This window comes from Notolepis coatsorum (genome assembly GCF_963971535.1).
Source record: "Notolepis coatsorum genome assembly, chromosome: 4".
NCBI lineage: Eukaryota > Metazoa > Chordata > Actinopteri > Aulopiformes > Paralepididae > Notolepis > Notolepis coatsorum.
In genome coordinates, this window is record NC_140168.1 from 111,897,104 (window position 1) to 111,917,046 (window position 19,943).

At 47.5% G+C, this 19,943-nt stretch overlaps 1 protein-coding gene across 2 annotated transcripts in view; it reads right to left on the bottom strand.

Moving 5' to 3' along the window:
- LOC311227791 (phospholipid scramblase 2-like) overlaps window positions 1–19,943 on the bottom strand; it is a 91,737-nt gene that overhangs the window by 5,527 nt on the left and 66,267 nt on the right. For both annotated transcript variants that reach the window (XR_014619624.1, XM_084313602.1), the window contains one exon: window positions 1,250–1,411. Coding sequence is in view for 1 of the 2 variants with exons in the window: in XM_084313602.1 (XP_084169728.1) it covers window positions 1,250–1,411 (162 nt within the window). In the remaining variant the exon portion in view is untranslated. The remainder of the gene's footprint in view (window positions 1–1,249; window positions 1,412–19,943) is intronic.

Consider the following 19,943-nt stretch of genomic DNA (forward strand, 5'->3'; position numbering starts at 1 on the left):
AACTCATTGATGAGTACAAAAACAAGGAGCTCTATAATGGTTACTTTATATATTTTAATTTCTACTAAAATGTGTTATTTCTATTGATGTTTATTTTGTTTGTTATTTTAGGTTGTAAGAGATTTAGTTTTATGTATGATATTGTGAGGAAGGGGCAAGACTAGATAAGCATTTGCTTCCTTCTGCTCCTTCTCAAACTCATTTGTTTATCATTTAACACTTTGATTACCACTGGTGAACATGGTAAAACGTGGTTGAATGCCGGCACCCACTTCAATGATAGCGTTGTGAACGCATAATCTCTGTCTTAAATTATGGCTATGTGTCTAATCTGCCCGTCGTTTATCAATGACTTGTTTGCAGTCAACATTGTCGAGACGGATTTTTTTTTTTTTTTTTTAATCGGTTCATTTCCGTTTATAGCATTTTGAAAAGCCCTCGTTTTTCAGGACAATATATAGATTCCGTGATAATCGCCCTTTACTGGAATATTCTGGAATACACAAAAACATTGTCATTTTTCGGCCTATTTATGAATCGTTTTCAAATAAACGCTAGATTATCGATAGTATATGTGTACTTATGCACGCTATAGAAGCGGGCTGAAATATCGATTCTCTCATTTCCTGATCAGTGCGCACACACAGACACACACACACATAGGGCACACGTTGATATATCTGAAAAAAGCTCAGATTACCCTAAGACTGGTAAAATAGATTCCTTACCTCAGATCAGATGTTCTCCAAAAAGATTATTCCAATTCCTGATCGCCATTCCAAATATCGATTGCGTTTATTGATTCAGCGTTGGGTGCTGGAAATACATAATCCACACGTTTTCCGGGCCGGCGATCAACTTGGATCTCTTCAGATGCTTCGCCGGAGAAGTAACATGAGGAGGCTGGACCCCCCCCCCCCCCCAGGGAGAGACGATAGGGGGCGGTATTTTCCCAATTGAGCTCAGAGAGAGTCTGCAACACTAGCGTGAGGCTCGATTGATGAAATATGAATTCAAATCGCCAATAAAAAAAAATACGACAAACAAACGCTATATAGCGTTGCCGGCACTCAACTGGCGGCATGAACTAACGACAAAACGCGTCGCTGGCACTCAAAGTGTTAATGAAGAATTTAAGATTTAATTTTAGATTTTTTTCTTTAGTTTATCCTTTTTATTGTGTTTTTTATATGGTTGATTGTTCGAGATAAAATAAACTCAGCTCAAGCAAAACAACATGAATACTTACAATGAGGAAGCAGGCTCCCATCAGCACGGCCTTCATCTTTACGTCCATGTCCAGGGGGAACTGGATGCCGAAGTTGTCCGTGTCGGTGAAGACCTCCTTCAGAAGGCCGCTCCACTGCTTACTGATGCGGCCGATGCGCTTCCCGCCATCTTTCCCCTTCAGCTGCAGAGGGTTAAAGTACAATACCATGTTGTTACCACTGATGCATAATAAAATGGATGGATTCATTTATTTATTCAAATGTATTATTAATTTATTATAATCAGTCTGTTAAAGTCTGTTACCGTATGTGCTACAGTACAGGGACTAAGGCTTATTATTATTAGGTATACTAGTATGAATCCACACAAACGGTATGTAGTATTTTAATACAATACTGTGGTATCCACATACTGCCAAGTGTATCTTTTAAAATACCGGCATCAATGATATATTTTATTGCTTTACAGTTGTAATTTTGATAAAGAATTTTGCGGTGGAAGTTGAATGAAAGTCTCATTACAATTCTATATCTAGAAAAAGACAAAGAAAAGGCACATGACATTGTAATATGTATTGGAAAGGCTGGAAACCATCAAATAATGTTATATAAAAAAGTATGGCCATATACTTCAGTCCAAACAGACATGGACCACACACATTGACAGTGTTATCAAGAAGGCATGACAACGCCTCTACTTCCTTAGGCACCTAAGGAAGTTCAAAGTGAGTCAGAAGATCCTCAATAACTTCTACTCATGCACAATAGAGAGCATCCTGACTGGCAATATCACCTCCTGGTTTGGGAATAGCACTGCACAAGACCGTAGCAGACTACAGAGAGTGGCCCGTTCAGCCGAACGCACAATTGGAGGGGGGCTTCCCACTCTCCAAGACATTTACAGCAAGCGCTGTATGGGTAAGGCTAAGAGAATAATCAAAGACCCCAGCCACCCAAACAACTGCCTCTTTGAACTGCTGCGGTCAGGCAAGCGATACCAGAGTCTCATGGCAAGCACAGAGAGACTCAGAAAGAGCTTCTATCCCCAGGCCATCAGGATGCTCAATGAACAATGAACAACACACACATCCACACGCACACACTCACTTTAAATAAACAACACACTGTAGCACCCACTTACCCACTTTAGACACTAACACACACTTTATATTTATTGGCATCAATCCCATGCACCTCATTGCACCTCACCACCACAAGGTGGCACCACAAGCTAAGCTATACCTCACCATTCTACACTGTACTGTATAGTAGCTGACTGTATAGACTGTACAGAAGTATAGACTGTACATATACTGTATATATGTATATTGATCATTTCTGTTTTGTTTACACTTGTTTACGTACTTGACTTTCTATTTTATACTTATATTATACTATTTTACACTATCTTGTTATTTTATCTAGCACACTCTCAGGAGCAAAACAGAAAGAAGCATTTCATGCAAAAGTATTTGTATTTCTGTATGACAACTAATAAAGAAACTTGAAACTTGAACTATAAAACCACCTATCACAATATAATTTGATTAATCACAATTATCTGGGTAATTCGACAGATTAGATTCTAGATTGCCATTACAAGGCTTCTAAATTGAGCTAATCTTGACAATCTGTAAGATTAAGCAAATGAATGATTTATAGTTCAACGGTGATGAGAACCTTAATTCTATGAAAAGACTGAAAACTGAAAAAAAAGGAAATTGGGAAATATCTTGGAAGCTAGAATCTTGATTATAATATCCATCAGTGTCAATTAAAGACCAGGTAAAGCTAATTCAGAGATGTGTTTCTAAACACATTACAGAAAATTGTTGCTGAAATGTGAAAATGTGAAAATATCAGACTACTGTATATATAACTGAACTGTGGAGTTTAACCTTTTTGTCGTCAGGATCTTTTGGGCGGACCTGGTCCGTCCAGTGTGTAGTTAGAAGATGCAGAGCGTAGGGGTCTTGAGGGTGTGTAGTTAGAAGATGCAGAGCGTAGAGGGTCTTGAGGGTGTGTAGTTAGAAGATGCAGAGCGTAGAGGGTCTTGAGGGTGTGTAGTTAGAAGATGCAGAGCGTAGGGGTCTTGAGGGTGTGTAGTTAGAAGATGTAGAGCGGAGGGGTCTTGAGGGTGTGTAGTTAGAAGATGCAGAGTGTAGGGGTCTTGAGGGTGTGTAGTTAGAAGATGCAGAGCGTAGGGGTCTTGAGGGTGTGTAGTTAGAAGATGCAGAGCAGAGTGTAGGGGTCTTGAGGGTGTGTAGTTAGAAGATGCAGAGCGTATGGGTCTTGAGGGTGTGTAGTTAGAAGATGCAGAGCGTATGGGTCTTGAGGGTGTGTAGTTAGAAGATGCAGAGCGTAGGGGTCTTGAGGGTGTGTAGTTAGAAGATGCAGAGTGTAGGGGTCTTGAGGGTGTGTAGTTAGAAGATGCAGAGCATAGGGGTATTGAGGGTGTGTAGTTAGAAGATGCAGAGTGTAGGGGTCTTGAGGGGGTGTAGTTAGAAGATGCAGAGTGTAGGGGTCTTGAGGGTGTGTAGTTAGAAGATGCACAGTGTAGGAGTCTTGAGGGTGTGTAGTTAGAAGATGCAGAGCATAGGGGTATTGAGGGTGTGTAGTTAGAAGATGCAGAGTGTAGGGGTCTTGAGGGGGTGTAGTTAGAAGATGTAGAGTGTAGGGGTATTGAGGGTGTGTAGTTAGAAGATGCAGAGTGTAGGGGTCTTGAGGGTGTGTAGTTAGAAGATGCAGAGTGTAGGGGTCTTGAGGGTGTGTAGTTAGAAGATGCACAGTGTAGGAGTCTTGAGGGTGTGTAGTTAGAAGGTGCAGTGTAGGGGTCTTGAGGGTGTGTAGTTAGAAGATGCAGAGCGTAGGGGTCTTGAGGGTGTGTAGTTAGAAGATGCAGAGTGTAGGGGTCTTGAGGGTGTGTAGTTAGAAGATGCAGAGCGTAGGGGTATTGAGGGTGTGTAGTTAGAAGATGCAGAGCGTAGGGGTCTTGAGGGTGTGTAGTTAGAAGATGCAGAGCGTAGGGGTCTTGAGGGTGTGTAGTTAGAAGATGCAGAGTGTAGGGGTCTTGAGGGTGTGTAGTTAGAAGATGCAGAGTGTAGGGGTCTTGAGGGTGTGTAGTTAGAAGATGCAGAGCGTAGGGGTCTTGAGGGTGTGTAGTTAGAAGATGCAGAGTGTAGGGGTCTTGAGGGTGTGTAGTTAGAAGGTGCAGAGCGTAGGGGTCTTGAGGGTGTGTAGTTAGAAGATGTAGAGTGTAGGGGTCTTGAGGGTGTGTAGTTAGAAGATGTAGAGCGTAGGGGTCTTGAGGGTGTGTAGTTAGAAGATGCAGAGTGTAGGGGTCTTGAGGGTGTGTAGTTAGAAGATGCAGAGTGTAGGGGTCTTGAGGGTGTGTAGTTAGAAGATGCAGAGCGTAGGGGTCTTGAGGGTGTGTAGTTAGAAGATGCAGAGCGTAGGGGTCTTGAGGGTGTGTAGTTAGAAGATGCAGTGTAGGGGTCTTGAGGGTGTGTAGTTAGAAGATGTAGAGTGTAGGGGTCTTGAGGGTGTGTAGTTAGAAGATGTAGAGCGTAGGGGTCTTGAGGGTGTGTAGTTAGAAGATGCAGAGGGCAGGGGTCTTGAGGGTGTGTAGTTAGAAGATGCAGAGCGTAGGGGTCTTGAGGGTGTGTAGTTAGAAGATGCAGAGCGTAGGGGTCTTGAGGGTGTGTAGTTAGAAGATGCAGAGCAAAGGGGTCTTGAGGGTGTGTAGTTAGAAGATGCAGAGTGTAGGGGTCTTGAGGGTGTGTAGTTAGAAGATGCAGAGCGTAGGGGTCTTGAGGGTGTGTAGTTAGAAGATGCAGAGCGTAGGGGTCTTGAGGGTGTGTAGTTAGAAGATGCAGAGGGCAGGGGTCTTGAGGGTGTGTAGTTAGAAGATGCACAGTGTAGGGGTCTTGAAGGTGTGTAGTTAGAAGATGCAGAGCGTAGGGGTCTTGAGTGTGTGTAATTAGAAGATGCAGAGCGAAGGGGTCTTGAGGGTGTGTAGTTAGAAGATGCAGAGTGTAGGGGTCTTGAGGGTGTGTAGTTAGAAGATGCACAGTGTAGGAGTCTTGAGGGTGTGTAGTTAGAAGATGCAGAGTGTAGGGGTCTTGAAGGTGTGTAGTTAGAAGATGCAGAGCATATGGGTCTTGAGGGTGTGTAGTTAGAAGATGTAGAGCGTAGGGGTCTTGGGGGTGTGTAGTTAGAAGATGCAGAGTGTAGGGGTCTTGAGGGTGTGTAGTTAGAAGATGCAGAGGGCAGGGGTCTTGAGGGCGTGTCATTAGAAGATGCAGAGCGTAGGGGTCTTGAGGGTGTGTAGTTAGAAGATGCAGAGCGTAGGGGTCTTGAGGGTGTGTAGTTAGAAGATGCAGAGGGCAGGGGTCTTGAGGGTGTGTAGTTAGAAGATGCAGAGCGTAGGGGTCTTGAGGGTGTGTAGTTAGAAGATGCAGAGGGCAGGGGTCTTGAGGGTGTGTAGTTAGAAGATGCAGAGCGTAGGGGTCTTGAGGGTGTGTAGTTAGAAGATGCAGAGGGCAGGGGTCTTGAGGGTGTGTAGTTAGAAGATGCAGAGGGCAGGGGTCTTGAGGGTGTGTAGTTAGAAGATGCAGAGCGTAGGGGTCTTGAGGGTGTGTAGTTAGAAGATGCAGAGTGTAGGGTCTTGAGGGTGTGTAGTTAGAAGATGCAGAGTGTAGGGGTCTTCAGGGTGTGTAGTTAGAAGATGCACAGTGTAGGGGTCTTGAGGGTGTGTAGTTAGAAGATGCAGAGCGTAGGGGTCTTGAGGGTGTGTAGTTAGAAGATATAGAGTGGAGGGGTCTTGAGGGTGTGTAGTTAGAAGATGCAGAGCGTAGGGGTCTTCAGGGTGTGTAGTTAGAAGATGCAGAGCGTAGAGGGTCTTGAGGGTGTGTAGTTAGAAGATGCAGAGCGTAGGGGTCTTGAGGGTGTGTAGTTAGAAGATGCAGAGCGTAGGGGTCTTGAGGGTGTGTAGTTAGAAGATGCAGAGTGTAGGGGTCTTGAGGGTGTGTAGTTAGAAGATGCAGAGCGTAGGGGTCTTGAGGGTGTGTAGTTAGAAGATGCAGAGTGTAGGGGTCTTGAGGGTGTGTAGTTAGAAGATGCAGAGCGTAGGGGTCTTGAGGGTGTGTAGTTAGAAGATGCAGAGTGTAGGGGTCTTGAGGGTGTGTAGTTAGATGCAGAGCGTAGGGGTCTTGAGGGTGTGTAGTTAGAAGATGCAGAGCGTAGGGGTCTTGAGGGTGTGTAGTTAGAAGATGTAGAGTGTAGGGGTCTTGAGGGTGTGTAGTTAGAAGATGCAGAGCGTAGGGGTCATGAGGGTGTGTAGTTAGAAGATGTAGAGTGTAGGGGTCTTGAGGGTGTGTAGTTAGAAGATGCAGAGTGTAGGGGTCTTGATGGTGTGTAGTTAGAAGATGCAGAGCGTAGGGGTCTTGAGGGTGTGTAGTTAGAAGATGCAGAGTGTAGGGGTCTTGAGGGTGTGTAGTTAGAAGATGCAGAGCGTAGGGGTCTTGAGGGTGTGTAGTTAGAAGATGCAGAGTGTAGGGGTCTTGAGGGTGTGTAGTTAGAAGATGCAGAGTGTAGGGGTCTTGAGGGTGTGTAGTTAGAAGATGCAGAGCGTAGGGGTCTTGAGGGTGTGTAGTTAGAAGATGCAGAGCATAGGGGTCTTGAGGGTGTGTAGTTAGAAGATGCAGAGGGCAGGGGTCTTGAGGGTGTGTAGTTAGAAGATGCACAGTGTAGGGGTCTTGAAGGTGTGTAGTTAGAAGATGCAGAGCGTAGGGGTCTTGAGTGTGTGTAATTAGAAGATGCAGAGCGAAGGGGTCTTGAGGGTGTGTAGTTAGAAGATGCAGAGTGTAGGGGTCTTGAGGGTGTGTAGTTAGAAGATGCACAGTGTAGGAGTCTTGAGGGTGTGTAGTTAGAAGATGCAGAGTGTAGGGGTCTTGAAGGTGTGTAGTTAGAAGATGCAGAGCGTATGGGTCTTGAGGGTGTGTAGTTAGAAGATGTAGAGCGTAGGGGTCTTGGGGGTGTGTAGTTAGAAGATGCAGAGTGTAGGGGTCTTGAGGGTGTGTAGTTAGAAGATGCAGAGGGCAGGGGTCTTGAGGGCGTGTCATTAGAAGATGCAGAGCGTAGGGGTCTTGAGGGTGTGTAGTTAGAAGATGCAGAGTGTAGGGGTCTTGAGGGTGTGTAGTTAGAAGATGCAGAGTGTAGGGGTCTTGAGGGTGTGTAGTTAGAAGATGCAGAGCGTAGGGGTCTTGAGGGTGTATAGTTAGAAGATGCAGAGCGTAGGGGTCTTGAGGGTGTGTAGTTAGAAGATGCAGAGGGCAGGGGTCTTGAGGGTGTGTAGTTAGAAGATGCAGAGCGTAGGGGTCTTGAGGGTGTGTAGTTAGAAGATGCAGAGGGCAGGGGTCTTGAGGGTGTGTAGTTAGAAGATGCAGAGGGCAAGGGTCTTGAGGGTGTGTAGTTAGAAGATGCAGAGCGTAGGGGTCTTGAGGGTGTGTAGTTAGAAGAGGCAGAGGGCAGGGGTCTTGAGGGTGTGTAGTTAGAAGATGCAGAGCGTAGGGGTCTTGAGGGTGTGTAGTTAGAAGATGCAGAGGGCAGGGGTCTTGAGGGTGTGTAGTTAGAAGATGCAGAGCGTAGGGGTCTTGAGGGTGTGTAGTTAGAAGATGCAGAGGGCAGGGGTCTTGAGGGTGTGTAGTTAGAAGATGCAGAGCGTAGGGGTCTTGAGGGTGTGTAGTTAGAAGATGCAGAGGGCAGGGGTCTTGAGGGTGTGTAGTTAGAAGATGCAGAGGGCAGGGGTCTTGAGGGTGTGTAGTTAGAAGATGCAGAGCGTAGGGGTCTTGAGGGTGTGTAGTTAGAAGATGCAGAGTGTAGGGTCTTGAGGGTGTGTAGTTAGAAGATGCAGAGTGTAGGGGTCTTCAGGGTGTGTAGTTAGAAGATGCACAGTGTAGGGGTCTTGAGGGTGTGTAGTTAGAAGATGCAGAGCGTAGGGGTCTTGAGGGTGTGTAGTTAGAAGATATAGAGTGGAGGGGTCTTGAGGGTGTGTAGTTAGAAGATGCAGAGCGTAGGGGTCTTCAGGGTGTGTAGTTAGAAGATGCAGAGCGTAGAGGGTCTTGAGGGTGTGTAGTTAGAAGATGCAGAGCGTAGGGGTCTTGAGGGTGTGTAGTTAGAAGATGCAGAGCGTAGGGGTCTTGAGGGTGTGTAGTTAGAAGATGCAGAGTGTAGGGGTCTTGAGGGTGTGTAGTTAGAAGATGCAGAGCGTAGGGGTCTTGAGGGTGTGTAGTTAGAAGATGCAGAGTGTAGGGGTCTTGAGGGTGTGTAGTTAGAAGATGCAGAGCGTAGGGGTCTTGAGGGTGTGTAGTTAGAAGATGCAGAGTGTAGGGGTCTTGAGGGTGTGTAGTTAGATGCAGAGCGTAGGGGTCTTGAGGGTGTGTAGTTAGAAGATGCAGAGCGTAGGGGTCTTGAGGGTGTGTAGTTAGAAGATGTAGAGTGTAGGGGTCTTGAGGGTGTGTAGTTAGAAGATGCAGAGCGTAGGGGTCATGAGGGTGTGTAGTTAGAAGATGTAGAGTGTAGGGGTCTTGAGGGTGTGTAGTTAGAAGATGCAGAGTGTAGGGGTCTTGATGGTGTGTAGTTAGAAGATGCAGAGCGTAGGGGTCTTGAGGGTGTGTAGTTAGAAGATGCAGAGTGTAGGGGTCTTGAGGGTGTGTAGTTAGAAGATGCAGAGCGTAGGGGTCTTGAGGGTGTGTAGTTAGAAGATGCAGAGTGTAGGGGTCTTGAGGGTGTGTAGTTAGAAGATGCAGAGTGTAGGGGTCTTGAGGGTGTGTAGTTAGAAGATGCAGAGCGTAGGGGTCTTGAGGGTGTATAGTTAGAAGATGCAGAGCGTAGGGGTCTTGAGGGTGTGTAGTTAGAAGATGCAGAGGGCAGGGGTCTTGAGGGTGTGTAGTTAGAAGATGCAGAGCGTAGGGGTCTTGAGGGTGTGTAGTTAGAAGATGCAGAGGGCAGGGGTCTTGAGGGTGTGTAGTTAGAAGATGCAGAGGGCAAGGGTCTTGAGGGTGTGTAGTTAGAAGATGCAGAGCGTAGGGGTCTTGAGGGTGTGTAGTTAGAAGATGCAGAGGGCAGGGGTCTTGAGGGTGTGTAGTTAGAAGATGCAGAGCGTAGGGGTCTTGAGGGTGTGTAGTTAGAAGATGCAGAGGGCAGGGGTCTTGAGGGTGTGTAGTTAGAAGATGCAGAGCGTAGGGGTCTTGAGGGTGTGTAGTTAGAAGATGCAGAGGGCAGGGGTCTTGAGGGTGTGTAGTTAGAAGATGCAGAGCGTAGGGGTCTTGAGGGTGTGTAGTTAGAAGATGCAGAGGGCAGGGGTCTTGAGGGTGTGTAGTTAGAAGATGCAGAGGGCAGGGGTCTTGAGGGTGTGTAGTTAGAAGATGCAGAGCATAGGGGTCTTGAGGGTGTGTAGTTAGAAGATGCAGAGTGTAGGGTCTTGAGGGTGTGTAGTTAGAAGATGCAGAGTGTAGGGGTCTTCAGGGTGTGTAGTTAGAAGATGCACAGTGTAGGGGTCTTGAGGGTGTGTAGTTAGAAGATGCAGAGCGTAGGGGTCTTGAGGGTGTGTAGTTAGAAGATATAGAGTGGAGAGGTCTTGAGGGTGTGTAGTTAGAAGATGCAGAGCGTAGGGGTCTTCAGGGTGTGTAGTTAGAAGATGCAGAGCGTAGAGGGTCTTGAGGGTGTGTAGTTAGAAGATGCAGAGCGTAGGGGTCTTGAGGGTGTGTAGTTAGAAGATGCAGAGCGTAGGGGTCTTGAGGGTGTGTAGTTAGAAGATGCAGAGTGTAGGGGTCTTGAGGGTGTGTAGTTAGAAGATGCAGAGCATAGGGGTCTTGAGGGTGTGTAGTTAGAAGATGCAGAGTGTAGGGGTCTTGAGGGTGTGTAGTTAGAAGATGCAGAGCGTAGGGGTCTTGAGGGTGTGTAGTTAGAAGATGCAGAGTGTAGGGGTCTTGAGGGTGTGTAGTTAGATGCAGAGCGTAGGGGTCTTGAGGGTGTGTAGTTAGAAGATGCAGAGCGTAGGGGTCTTGAGGGTGTGTAGTTAGAAGATGTAGAGTGTAGGGGTCTTGAGGGTGTGTAGTTAGAAGATGCAGAGTGTAGGGGTCTTGATGGTGTGTAGTTAGAAGATGCAGAGCGTAGGGGTCTTGAGGGTGTGTAGTTAGAAGATGCAGAGTGTAGGGGTCTTGAGGGTGTGTAGTTAGAAGATGTAGAGCGTAGGGGTCTTGGGGGTGTGTAGTTAGAAGATGCAGAGTGTAGGGGTCTTGAGGGTGTGTAGTTAGAAGATGCAGAGGGCAGGGGTCTTGAGGGCGTGTCATTAGAAGATGCAGAGCATGGGGCGGTTAGGTGGCCGAGCGGAGATTGCGTTCGTCACCAGCCCCGGAGCTGTGAGCTCGATTCGCCTGTTCGAATCCAGCTCACAGCTCCGGGGTTGTCACCAGCTTGGCTGGCCGTCTGCACTGATACAATTGGCTGTATCAGAGGGTGGGAGAAGCTGGCGGGGTGGGTCCGGGTCGTTGTAAACAGCGACTCCTACAGTTCGGTCGGGGCGCCTGCTAAGCGCGGATTGGACGTGAGGGGGATAGTGTGGTCCTCCCACACGCTACGCCCTCTCAATGAGAATCCGCGCTGCCAGGTGAAAAGAAGCGGTGATTGGCTGGACGTGTGTCGGAGGAAGCACGTGGTAGCCTCCACTCTCCCAGATGATCTGACTGTGGGGGGTAAGTGCGCAGCGATCAGGAAGGGACTGGGAATTGGCATACGACTAACATTGGGATGGGAGAAAATCGGAGGAAAATGGAGGGGGAAAAAGACCAATAAAAAAAAAAAAAAGATGCAGAGCATAGGGGTCTTGAGGGTGTGTAGTTAGAAGATGCAGAGTGTAGGGGTCTTGAGGGTGTGTAGTTAGAAGATGCAGAGTGTAGGGGTCTTGAGGGTGTGTAGTTAGAAGATGCAGAGGGCAGGGGTCTTGAGGGTGTGTAGTTAGAAGATGCAGAGCGTAGGGGTCTTGAGGGTGTGTAGTTAGAAGATGCACAGTGTAGGGGTCTTGAGGGTGTGTAGTTAGAAGATGCAGAGTGTAGGGGTCTTGAGGGTGTGTAGTTAGAAGATGTAGAGCGTAGGGGTCTTGGGGGTGTGTAGTTAGAAGATGCAGAGTGTAGGGGTCTTGAGGGTGTGTAGTTAGAAGATGCAGAGGGCAGGGGTCTTGAGGGCGTGTCATTAGAAGATGCAGAGCGTAGGGGTCTTGAGGGTGTGTAGTTAGAAGATGCAGAGTGTAGGGGTCTTGAGGGTGTGTAGTTAGAAGATGCAGAGTGTAGGGGTCTTGAGGGTGTGTAGTTAGAAGATGCAGAGCGTAGGGGTCTTGAGGGTGTATAGTTAGAAGATGCAGAGCGTAGGGGTCTTGAGGGTGTGTAGTTAGAAGATGCAGAGGGCAGGGGTCTTGAGGGTGTGTAGTTAGAAGATGCAGAGCGTAGGGGTCTTGAGGGTGTGTAGTTAGAAGATGCAGAGGGCAGGGGTCTTGAGGGTGTGTAGTTAGAAGATGCAGAGGGCAAGGGTCTTGAGGGTGTGTAGTTAGAAGATGCAGAGCGTAGGGGTCTTGAGGGTGTGTAGTTAGAAGATGCAGAGGGCAGGGGTCTTGAGGGTGTGTAGTTAGAAGATGCAGAGCGTAGGGGTCTTGAGGGTGTGTAGTTAGAAGATGCAGAGGGCAGGGGTCTTGAGGGTGTGTAGTTAGAAGATGCAGAGCGTAGGGGTCTTGAGGGTGTGTAGTTAGAAGATGCAGAGGGCAGGGGTCTTGAGGGTGTGTAGTTAGAAGATGCAGAGGGCAGGGGTCTTGAGGGTGTGTAGTAAGAAGATGCAGAGCGTAGGGGTCTTGAGGGTGTGTAGTTAGAAGATGCAGAGTGTAGGGTCTTGAGGGTGTGTAGTTAGAAGATGCAGAGTGTAGGGGTCTTGAGGGTGTGTAGTTAGAAGATGCACAGTGTAGGAGTCTTGAGGGTGTGTAGTTAGAAGATGCACAGTGTAGGGGTCTTGAGGGTGTGTAGTTAGAAGATGCACAGTGTAGGAGTCTTGAGGGTGTGTAGTTAGAAGATGCAGAGCGTAGGGGTCTTGAAGGTGTGTAGTTAGAAGATGCAGAGCGTAGGGGTCTTGAGGGTGTGTAGTTAGAAGATGCAGAGTGTAGGGGTCTTGAGGGTGTGTAGTTAGAAGATGCACAGTGTAGGGGTCTTGAGGGTGTGTAGTTAGAAGATGCAGAGCGTAGGGGTCTTGAGGGTGTGTAGTTAGAAGATATAGAGTGGAGGGGTCTTGAGGGTGTGTAGTTAGAAGATGCAGAGCGTAGGGGTCTTCAGGGTGTGTAGTTAGAAGATGCAGAGCGTAGAGGGTCTTGAGGGTGTGTAGTTAGAAGATGCAGAGCGTAGGGGTCTTGAGGGTGTGTAGTTAGAAGATGCAGAGCGTAGGGGTCTTGAGGGTGTGTAGTTAGAAGATGCAGAGTGTAGGGGTCTTGAGGGTGTGTAGTTAGAAGATGCAGAGCGTAGGGGTCTTGAGGGTGTGTAGTTAGAAGATGCAGAGCGTAGGGGTCTTGAGGGTGTGTAGTTAGAAGATGCAGAGCGTAGGGGTCTTGAGGGTGTGTAGTTAGAAGATGCAGAGTGTAGGGGTCTTGAGGGTGTGTAGTTAGATGCAGAGCGTAGGGGTCTTGAGGGTGTGTAGTTAGAAGATGCAGAGCGTAGGGGTCTTGAGGGTGTGTAGTTAGAAGATGTAGAGTGTAGGGGTCTTGAGGGTGTGTAGTTAGAAGATGCAGAGCGTAGGGGTCATGAGGGTGTGTAGTTAGAAGATGTAGAGTGTAGGGGTCTTGAGGGTGTGTATTTAGAAGATGCAGAGTGTAGGGGTCTTGATGGTGTGTAGTTAGAAGATGCAGAGCGTAGGGGTCTTGAGGGTGTGTAGTTAGAAGATGCAGAGTGTAGGGGTCTTGAGGGTGTGTAGTTAGAAGATGCAGAGTGTAGGGGTCTTGAGGGTGTGTAGTTAGAAGATGCAGAGCGTAGGGGTCTTGAGGGTGTGTAGTTAGAAGATGCAGAGTGTAGGGGTCTTGAGGGTGTGTAGTTAGAAGATGCAGAGTGTAGGGGTCTTGAGGGTGTGTAGTTAGAAGATGCAGAGCGTAGGGGTCTTGTGGGTGTGTAGTTAGAAGATGTAGAGTGTAGGGGTCTTGAGGGTGTGTAGTTAGAAGATGTAGAGCATAGGGGTCTTGAGGGTGTGTAGTTAGAAGATGCAGAGCGTAGGGGTCTTGAGGGTGTGTAGTTAGAAGATGCAGAGCGTAGGGGTCTTGAGGGTGTGTAGTTAGAAGATGCAGTGTAGGGGTCTTGAGGGTGTGTAGTTAGAAGATGCAGAGCGTAGGGGTCTTGAGGGTGTGTAGTTAGAAGATGCAGAGCGTAGGGGTCTTGAGGGTGTGTAGTTAGAAGATGCAGAGCGTAGGGGTCTTGAGGGTGTGTAGTTAGAAGATGCAGAGGGCAGGGGTCTTGAGGGTGTGTAATTAGAAGATGCAGAGTGTAGGGGTCTTGAGGGTGTGTAGTTAGAAGATGTAGAGTGTAGGGGTCTTGAGGGTGTGTAGTTAGAAGATGCAGAGTGTAGGGGTCTTGATGGTGTGTAGTTAGAAGATGCAGAGCGTAGGGGTCTTGAGGGTGTGTAGTTAGAAGATGCAGAGTGTAGGGGTCTTGAGGGTGTAGTTAGAAGATGTAGAGCGTAGGGGTCTTGGGGGTGTGTAGTTAGAAGATGCAGAGTGTAGGGGTCTTGAGGGTGTGTAGTTAGAAGATGCAGAGGGCAGGGGTCTTGAGGGCGTGTCATTAGAAGATGCAGAGCATGGGGCGGTTAGGTGGCCGAGCGGAGATTGCGTTCGTCACCAGCCCCGGAGCTGTGAGCTCGATTCGCCTGTTCGAATCCAGCTCACAGCTCCGGGGTTGTCACAAGCTTGGCTGGCCGTCTGCACTGATACAATTGGCTGTATCAGAGGGTGGGAGAAGCTGGCGGGGTGGGTCCGGGTCGTTGTAAACAGCGACTCCTACAGTTCGGTCGGGGCGCCTGCTAAGCGCGGATTGGACGTGAGGGGGATAGTGTGGTCCTCCCACACGCTACGCCCTCTCAATGAGAATCCGCGCTGCCAGGTGAAAAGAAGCGGTGATTGGCTGGACGTGTGTCGGAGGAAGCACGTGGTAGCCTCCACTCTCCCAGATGATCTGACTGTGGGGGGTAAGTGCGCAGCGATCAGGAAGGGACTGGGAATTGGCATACGACTAACATTGGGATGGGAGAAAATCGGAGGAAAATGGAGGGGGAAAAAGACCAATAAAAAAAAAAGAAGATGCAGAGCATAGGGGTCTTGAGGGTGTGTAGTTAGAAGATGCAGAGTGTAGGGGTCTTGAGGGTGTGTAGTTAGAAGATGCAGAGTGTAGGGGTCTTGAGGGTGTGTAGTTAGAAGATGCAGAGCGTAGGGGTCTTGAGGGTGTATAGTTAGAAGATGCAGAGCGTAGGGGTCTTGAGGGTGTGTAGTTAGAAGATGCAGAGGGCAGGGGTCTTGAGGGTGTGTAGTTAGAAGATGCAGAGGGCAAGGGTCTTGAGGGTGTGTAGTTAGAAGATGCAGAGCGTAGGGGTCTTGAGGGTGTGTAGTTAGAAGATGCAGAGGGCAGGGGTCTTGAGGCTGTGTAGTTAGAAGATGCAGAGCGTAGGGGTCTTGAGGGTGTAGTTAGAAGATGCAGAGCGTAGGGGTCTTGAGGGTGTGTAGTTAGAAGATGCAGAGGGCAGGGGTCTTGAGGGTGTGTAGTTAGAAGATGCAGAGCGTAGGGGTCTTGAGGGTGTGTAGTTAGAAGATGCAGATGGCAGGGGTCTTGAGGGTGTGTAGTTAGAAGATGCAGAGGGCAGGGGTCTTGAGGGTGTGTAGTTAGAAGATGCAGAGCGTAGGGGTCTTGAGGGTGTGTAGTTAGAAGATGCAGAGCGTAGGGGTCTTGAGGGTGTGTAGTTAGAAGATGCAGAGTGTAGGGGTCTTCAGGGTGTGTAGTTAGAAGATGCACAGTGTAGGAGTCTTGAGGGTGTGTAGTTAGAAGATGCACAGTGTAGGGGTCTTGAGGGTGTGTAGTTAGAAGATGCACAGTGTAGGAGTCTTGAGGGTGTGTAGTTAGAAGATGCACAGTGTAGGGGTCTTGAGGGTGTGTAGTTAGAAGATGTACAGTGTAGGGGTCTTGAAGGTGTGTAGTTAGAAGATGCAGAGTGTAGGGGTCTTGAGGGTGTGTAGTTAGAAGATGCAGAGTGTAGGGGTCTTGAGGGTGTGTAGTTAGAAGATGCAGAGCGTAGGGGTCTTGAGGGTGTGTAGTTAGAAGATGCAGAGTGTAGGGGTCTTGAGGGTGTGTAGTTAGAAGATGCAGAGCGTAGGGGTCTTGAGGGTGTGTAGTTAGAAGATGTAGAGTGTAGGGTCTTGAGGGTGTGTAGTTAGAAGATGCAGAGCGTAGAGGTCTTGAGGGTGTGTAGTTAGAAGATGCAGAGCGTAGGGGTCATGAGGGTGTGTAGTTAGAAGATGTAGAGTGTAGGGGTCTTGAGGGTGTGTAGTTAGAAGATGCAGAGTGTAGGGGTCTTGAGGGTGTGTAGTTAGAAGATGCAGAGCGTAGGGGTCTTGAGGGTGTGTAGTTAGAAGATGCAGAGTGTAGGGGTCTTGAGGGTGTGTAGTTAGTAGATGCAGAGCGGAGGGGTCTTGAGGGTGTGTAGTTAGAAGATGCAGTGTAGGCGTCTTGAGGGTGTGTAGTTAGAAGATGCAGAGCGTAGGGGTCTTGAGGGTGTGTAGTTAGAAGATGCAGAGCGTAGGGGTCTTGAGGGTGTGTAGTTAGAAGATGCAGAGCGTAGGGGTCTTGAGGGTGTGTAGTTAGAAGATGCAGAGCGTAGGGGTCTTGAGGGTGTGTAGTTAGAAGATGCAGAGGGCAGGGGTCTTGAGGGTGTGTAATTAGAAGATGCAGAGCGTAGGGGTCTTGAGGATGTGTAGTTAGAAGATGCAGAGCGTAGGGGTCTTGTGGGTGTGTAGTTAGAAGATGCAGAGGGCAGGGGTCTTGAGGGTGTGTAGTTAGAAGACGCACAGTGTAGGGGTCTTGAAGGTGTGTAGTTAGAAGATGCAGAGCGTAGGGGTCTTGAGTGTGTGTAATTAGAAGATGCAGAGCGAAGGGGTCTTGAGGGTGTGTAATTAGAAGATGCAGAGCGAAGGGGTCTTGAGGGTGTGTAGTTAGAAGATGCAGAGTGTAGGTGTCTTGAGGGTGTGAAGTTAGAAGATGCACAGTGTAGGGGTCTTGAGGGTGTGTAATTAGAAGATGCAGAGCGAAGGGGTCTTGAGGGTGTGTAGTTAGAAGATGCAGAGCGTAGGGGTCTTGAGGGTGTGTAGTTAGAAGATGCAGAGTGTAGAGGTCTTGAGGTTGTGTAGTTAGAAGATGCAGAGTGTAGGGGTCTTGAGGGCATGTCGTTAGAAGATGCAGAGTGTAGGGGTCTTGAAGGTGTGTAGTTAGAAGATGCAGAGCGTATGGGTCTTGAGGGTGTGTAGTTAGAAGATGTAGAGCGTAGGGGTCTTGGGGGTGTGTAGTTAGAAGATGCAGAGTGTATGGGGTCTTGAGGGTGTGTAGTTAGAAGATGCAGAGCGTAGGGGTCTTGAGGGTGTGTAGTTAGAAGATGCAGAGGGCAGGGGTCTTGAGGGTGTGTAGTTAGAAGATGCAGAGCGTAGGGGTCTTGAGGGTGTGTAGTTAGAAGATGCAGAGGGCAGGGGTCTTGAGGGTGTGTAGTTAGAATATGTAGAGTGTAGGGGTCTTGAGGGTGTGTAGTTAGAAGATGCAGAGGGCAGGGGTCTTGAGGGTGTGTAGTTAGAAGATGCAGAGTGTAGGGGTCTTGAGGGTGTGTAGTTAGAAGATGCAGAGGGCAGGGGTCTTGAGGGCGTGTCATTAGAAGATGCAGAGCGTAGGGGTCTTGAGGGTGTGTAGTTAGAAGATGCAGAGTGTAGGGGTCTTGAGGGTGTGTAGTTAGAAGATGCAGAGCGTATGGGTCTTGAGCAGGGGTGGGGAATTATTTTTCCCGGGGGGCCGAATGAGCAACTGAAAATATGTTCGAGGGCCGGGCCAAAATTCCAAACTCAATTATGCATAATATACATTTTATTTCTATATAAAAAGCAGTAAATGGCATTGTTTTGACCCCTGGTAAGAGTGTATGTTATTATTTGGCAATTAAAAGGTGAGGTTAGCTTTCAAAAATATCATTTATTCAAATAGAATTTATTTCCAATATGTGAAACATTAATAACAAACGGCATGTATGAAAAAGTGCTATACAAATAAAGTTATTATTTTGAGTTTCATATTGTGACGTACGTGGGTTGGTCATTATCATTATTACTGTATTTGGAAGACCATGTGAACATCAGATTAGTATCATTTGTATGTGTGTGTGTGTGTGTGTGAACATGAGAGCTAATGATATCTCTTCTTCTCTTCCTGTCAGGTGCTGCCCGTCCCTACACTGAAGGGTGCTGATTGCCTAATGAGTGACAGCTGATGGCAATCACATCAAGAGGGACGGGTGCACAAGTAGCTGACAGCACACACACGTCGGGGCGCCTCATTGTGTCACTTTCCAGTGACCACCGTGTATGAGGTTGCCTTTTTTGATCACATGAGTGTGGATTGATCCCCATAGCTGTGGTGTCCTAGGAGGGGCACGTGGTTGTGTTAGTTGTTAAGTGTTGTTTGTATAATATGTATATCTTGTTTGTCCTCCCCTACCTTTTCCCCTGTGCACCATGGAGGAGGTTTAAATCCCTACCTCCATTAAATACATGATTTACTATTTGGAAAACGTCTTGTGTTGTGTCTTTTTTACCTACCTGGGACATTGTTTTGAAAGCATTTACTGAGAGAGGCTGCTTTTGCTCATGTGCAGCCAGCTCCAGTGTTATTCTGTGTGGTCCTTAAACCTTCGTACATGACACATATACTATTGAAACAAGGATTTTCTTAGCTTTCTAAAGACATCACATCATCTTATAGCCAAAATAAACAAGACATGTCACTGAACTGTGTAAAGAAAAGTGTCCCAGTAGCCTTTTTTACTTTACATGCCTATATTAAACATTTAATGTTTTCAGAACTGTGCAAAAAAAAGAAAAAAAAATTTCACTTGCTATATTTCCACATTTTAGTGTTCTTCAGCTCTTTTTTTTTTTTTCATTCAGTGTGATAAATCCAGTCTCTGTTGAGCTTTAACAAGTCCATCAAAGTCAGGTTGCATGTCTGAGGTGGAGATGCGAAGCACAGCTGCCAGATGTTCATCAGTGAGAGAGGATCTGTACCTGGACTTGGTAAACGTCATGACTGAGAATGTCTGTTCACATATAGGTGGATCCAAAGAGAACCAACATCTTCTGAGCATGTCTCCTCATGTTTGGAAAGTTCTCCTCCTTGAGAGCAGAGTAGAACTCTAGCAGTGATGCTGACTTAAAGTGCTATTTCAGTAGTGAATCAGACTGCAGGTCAATGAGTTCAAGCTGAACAACTATCAACACTGCAGGTAAAGGGAGAGGAAACCAGCTGCATTTCATCCTCAACCTTTTTGAAATCTTGAAAACGCCTTGAAAATTCATCATGCAGTGCTCCCAACATGGATGAGTACCTGTGCCGGTGATCAGCTGATGGTTTGACTTCTTTCAGGGTTTTCATGTGTTTGAGATTGTTGCTGCCTATAGTTGCCTTGAAATTAATTGCAACTTTGTCATGAAGGCTTTCACATGGCTATGCATTTCATGAGCAAAAATGCCCTTGCCCTGCAGTTGTGTGTTCAGTAGGGATGGGTACCATTCACATTTGAACCGATACGGTACCGGTACCTGTGAATCGATACCGGTACCCAACGGTACCCCTTTTCTGTACTTTAGTCTCCAAAAATGTAATCTACCTACCTCAGTTGTGAAAAAAGAAATCCAAACTTCAAATAACCACACTTTCGACCGTTTTCGGCTTGCCCCGACTGCTTTGTTGTTGAATCAAGTCAAATCCTAGGTAAGCGTATATTGTGTGTGTGAACGTTGACACGAAAAAAAAAAAAAATAAAAAATATTATCATGTAATCTTTCGCGGGCCGGTCAGAATCATCCCGCGGTCCGTACAATGCCCAGGTCTGGTCTTGAGGGTGTGTAGTTAGAAGATGTAGAGCGTAGGGGTCTTGAGGGTGTGTAGTTAGAAGATGTAGAGCGTAGGGGTCTTGAGGGTGTGTAGTTAGAAGATGCAGAGCTAGGGGTCTTGAGGGTGTGTAGTTAGAAGATGCAGAGGGCAGGGGTCTTGAGGGTGTGTAGTTAGAAGATGTAGAGTGTAGGGGTCTTGAGGGTGTGTAGTTAGAAGATGCAGAGCTAGGGGTCTTGAGGGTGTGTAGTTAGAAGATGCAGAGTGTAGGGGTCTTGAGGGTGTGTAGTTAGAAGATGTAGAGCGTAGGGGTCTTGAGGGTGTGTAGTTAGAAGATGCAGAGGGCAGGGGTCTTGAGGGTGTGTAGTTAGAAGATGCAGAGCGTAGGGGTCTTGAGGGTGTGTAGTTAGAAGATGCAGAGGGCAGGGGTCTTGAGGGCGTGTCGTTAGAAGAGGCAGAGCGTAGGGGTCTTGAGGGTGTGTAGCTAGAAGATGCAGAGTGTAGGGGTCTT